This window comes from Neopelma chrysocephalum, unplaced genomic scaffold (assembly GCF_003984885.1).
Source record: "Neopelma chrysocephalum unplaced genomic scaffold, ASM398488v2 Primary Assembly neopelma1_97014, whole genome shotgun sequence".
NCBI lineage: Eukaryota > Metazoa > Chordata > Aves > Passeriformes > Pipridae > Neopelma > Neopelma chrysocephalum.
In genome coordinates, this window is record NW_020925656.1 from 3,956 (window position 1) to 7,413 (window position 3,458).

Genomic DNA, 3,458 nt, shown 5'->3' on the forward strand with positions numbered 1-3,458 from the left:
GGTGTTGGGGATGTTGGGGACGTTGGGGATATTGGGGACGTTGGGGATTTGGAGATTTGGGGATGTTGGGAATGTTGGGGGTGTTGGAGATGTTGGGGACATTGGGGGTGTTGGGGACATTGGGGATGTTGAGGGTGTTGGGGATGTTGGGAATGTTGGGGACATTGGGGGTGTTGGATATTTGGGGATTTGGGGACGTTGGGGACGTTGGGGACATTGGGGACATTGGGGGTGTTGAGAATGTTGAGGATGTTGGGGATTGGGAGGTTTGGGGATGTTGGGGGTGTTGGGGATTGGGAGATTTGGGGGACATTGGGAATGTTGGGGGTGTTGGGGTCGTTTGGGACATTGGGGATGTTGGGGACGTTGGGGATTTGGAGATTTGGGGATGTTGGGAATGTTGGTGTTGGAGATGTTGAGGACGTTGGGGATATTGGGGACATTGGGGGTGTTGGGGACTTTGGGGACACTGGGGATGTTGGGGACATTGGGGGTCTGTTACTGGTGTGTGCAGGGCACTGGGACGGGTTCCTGGGGAGGTGTCACTGGTGTGTCACTGGTGGTCACTGGTGTCCCTGGTGGTCACTGGTGTCACTGGTGTCACTGGTGTCACTGGTGGTCACTGGTGTGTCACTGGTGTCACTGATGTCCCTGGTGTGTCACTGGTGTCTCTGGTGGTCACTGGTGTCACTGGTGTCCCTGGCACAGGCCACGTCCGTCTGTCCGACATGGGTCTGGCCGTGGAGATCAAGGAGGGGCAAAACAAAACCCGCGGCTACGCCGGGACCCCCGGTAGGGACGGGGGGACATTGGGGACATTGGGGGGACATTGGGGGACATTGGAGACACTGGGGGGACATTGGGGACATTGGGGACATTGGGGGGGACATGGGTCAATCACCCCTCAGCCACCAGGGTCCCCCCCAAGCCTCTGGGTCCCCCCCATGTCACCTGGTCCCCCCTGTCACCTGTCCCCCCTCCACGTCTCCTGTCCCCCCTGTGTCACCTGGTGTCTCCCGTGTCACCTGTGTCCACCCAATCACTTGTGTCCCCTCCATGTCACCTGTCCCCCATGTCACCTGTCCCTCGTGTCCCCTGTCCCCCGTGTCACCTGTCCCCCCTCCATGTCACCTGTCCCCCCTGTGTCACCTGGTGTCCCCCGTGTCCCCTTTCCCTCATGTCCCCTGTCCCCCATGTCCCCTGTCCCTCCCTGCCCCCTGTCCCACTGTCCCCCTGTCCCCCTGTGACATGTCCCCGGTGTCCCCACAGGGTTCATGTCCCCTGTCCCTCATGTCCCCTGTCCCTTGTGTCCCCTGTCCCCCTGTGCCATGTCCCCGGTGTCCCCGCAGGGTTCATGGCCCCGGAGCTGCTGCGGGACGAGGAGTACGACTGGTCCGTCGATTACTTCACGCTGGGGGTGACGCTCTACGAGATGCTGGAGGCCAAGGGGCCCTTCCGGCGGCGGGGGGAGAAGGTGACCGGGACCCCCGGGGACCCCCAGGGACCCCCAGTAACCACAGGGACCCCCAGGGACCCCCAGTAACCACAGGGACCCCCAGGGCCTCCCAGTAACCACAGGGACCCCCAGGGACCTCCAGGGCCTCCCAGTAACCACAGGGACCCCCAGGGCCTCTCAGTAACCACAGGGACCCCTGGGGACCTCCAGGGCCTCCCAGTAACCACAGGGACCCTCAGTAACCACAGGGACCCCCAGTACTGCCCAGGGCCTCCCAGTACCTCCACAGGGGCTCCTGGGGACCCCCAGGGACCCCCAGTACAACCCAGTAACCACAGGGACCCCCAGGGACCCCCAGTACTGCCCAGTAACCACAGGGGCCCCCAGGGATGCCCAGTAACCACAGGAACCCCCAGAACCATCAGAAACCTCCAAGAAACCCCTCAGAAACCTCCCAGAATCCTCAGAAACCTGCAAGAACCTCCAAGAAACACTCCAGGACTCTCAGAAACCCCCAGGGATCCCCAAGAAACACCTCAGAACCCTCAGGAACCTTCAAGAAACACCCCAGGACCCTCAGAAACCTCCAAGAACCTCCCAACCCCCCCCGAAACCTCCCAGGACCTTCGGGAACCCCCAAGAACCCCCAAGAAACCCCTCAGAACCCTCAGGAACCTCCAAGAATCCCCTCAGAACCCTCAGGAATCCCCAAGAACCTCCAAGAACCCCCTCAGAACCCCCAGGAACTCCCAGGAACCCCCAAGAACCCCCAGAAACCCTCAGGAACCTCCAAGAACCCCCCAGAAACCTCCTGGGACCTTCAGAACCCCCCTGAGACCTTCAGAACCCCCCTGAGAACCTCCAAGAAACACCCCAGAACCCTCAGAAACCCCCAAGAACCTCCCCAAACCCCCAAGAACCTGCCAAAATCGCCAAGAAACCCCCCGGGAACCTCTCAGGACCCCCCCGGGACCCTTTTTTCCCCCTCCCCCAGGTGGAGAACAAGGAGGTGACGCGGCGCATCCTCCACGACCCCGTGAGCTACTCGGAGAAGTTCAGCGCGGCCGCGCGCGCCGCCTGCGAGGGGCTGCTGGCCAAGGACCCCCAGAGCCGCCTGGGCTTCCGCGGCAACGACTGCGCCCAGCTCAAGGCCCACCCCTTCTTCGGCACCATCAACTGGGGGCGGCTCGAGGCAGGTAACGCCCGGGGGGAAGGGGGAGGGAGAGAAATGGGGGGTCTCCAGGGGGTGCTCTTGGAGGGGGGTCTTGGTGGAGCGTTGGGTGGTCAAGGGTTGGGGTCTCCCAGTGAGTGTTGGGTTCTCCAAGGGGTTTTGGAGGTCAAGAAATGGGGTCTCCAGTGGATGCTCTTGGAGGTGGATGTTGGTGGAGCGTTGGGTGGTCAAGGGTTGGAGTCTCCAATGGGTGTTGGGGGTCAAGAAATGGGGTCTCCAGTGGGTGTTGGGTGCTCCGTAATTGGGGTCTCCCAATGAGTGTTGGGTGCCCCAAAATTGGGGTCTCTAAGGGGTGTTGGGGGTCGAGAAATGGGGTCTCCAGTGGGTGCTCTTGGAGAGGGGTCTTTGTGGAGCGTTGGGTGGTCAAGGGTTGGGGTCTCCCAGTAAGTGTTGGGGGTTCCAGGGGGTCACCTGAGACGTTGGGGGGCTACTGGGGGGCACCAGGAGTTACCTGAGACATTGGGGGGCTATGGGGGGGTCAAGGAGATACCTGAGATATTGGGGGGCTACAGGGGGGGTACCTGAGACATTGGGGGGTCTACTGGGGGATAACGGGGTGACCTCGGGGTGTCCCCCCTGTGCCCCCCAGGGCTGGTGCCCCCCCCGTTCGTGCCGGACCCCCGGCAGGTGTACGACAAGGACCTGAGGGGGGCCTGAAGGGTTGGGGGGGCTACTGGGGGGCACCAGGAGGTACCTGAGATGACGGGGGGCTACTGGGGGGGTACCTGAGATATTGGGGGTCTATTGGGGGTACCTGAGTTGATGGGGGGC

At 62.2% G+C, this 3,458-nt stretch overlaps 1 protein-coding gene across 1 annotated transcript in view; it reads left to right on the plus strand.

The window, feature by feature from the left end:
- LOC113960997 (rhodopsin kinase-like) overlaps positions 1–3,356 on the plus strand; it is a 6,843-nt gene extending 3,487 nt beyond the window's left edge. The window contains exons 4-7 of the mRNA XM_027670960.1: positions 515–792; positions 1,350–1,474; positions 2,451–2,652; positions 3,277–3,356. Of these exons, the coding sequence (XP_027526761.1) occupies positions 515–792; positions 1,350–1,474; positions 2,451–2,652; positions 3,277–3,344 (673 nt within the window). The 3' untranslated portion in view covers positions 3,345–3,356. The remainder of the gene's footprint in view (positions 1–514; positions 793–1,349; positions 1,475–2,450; positions 2,653–3,276) is intronic.
- Positions 3,357–3,458: the final 102 nt, after the last annotated feature.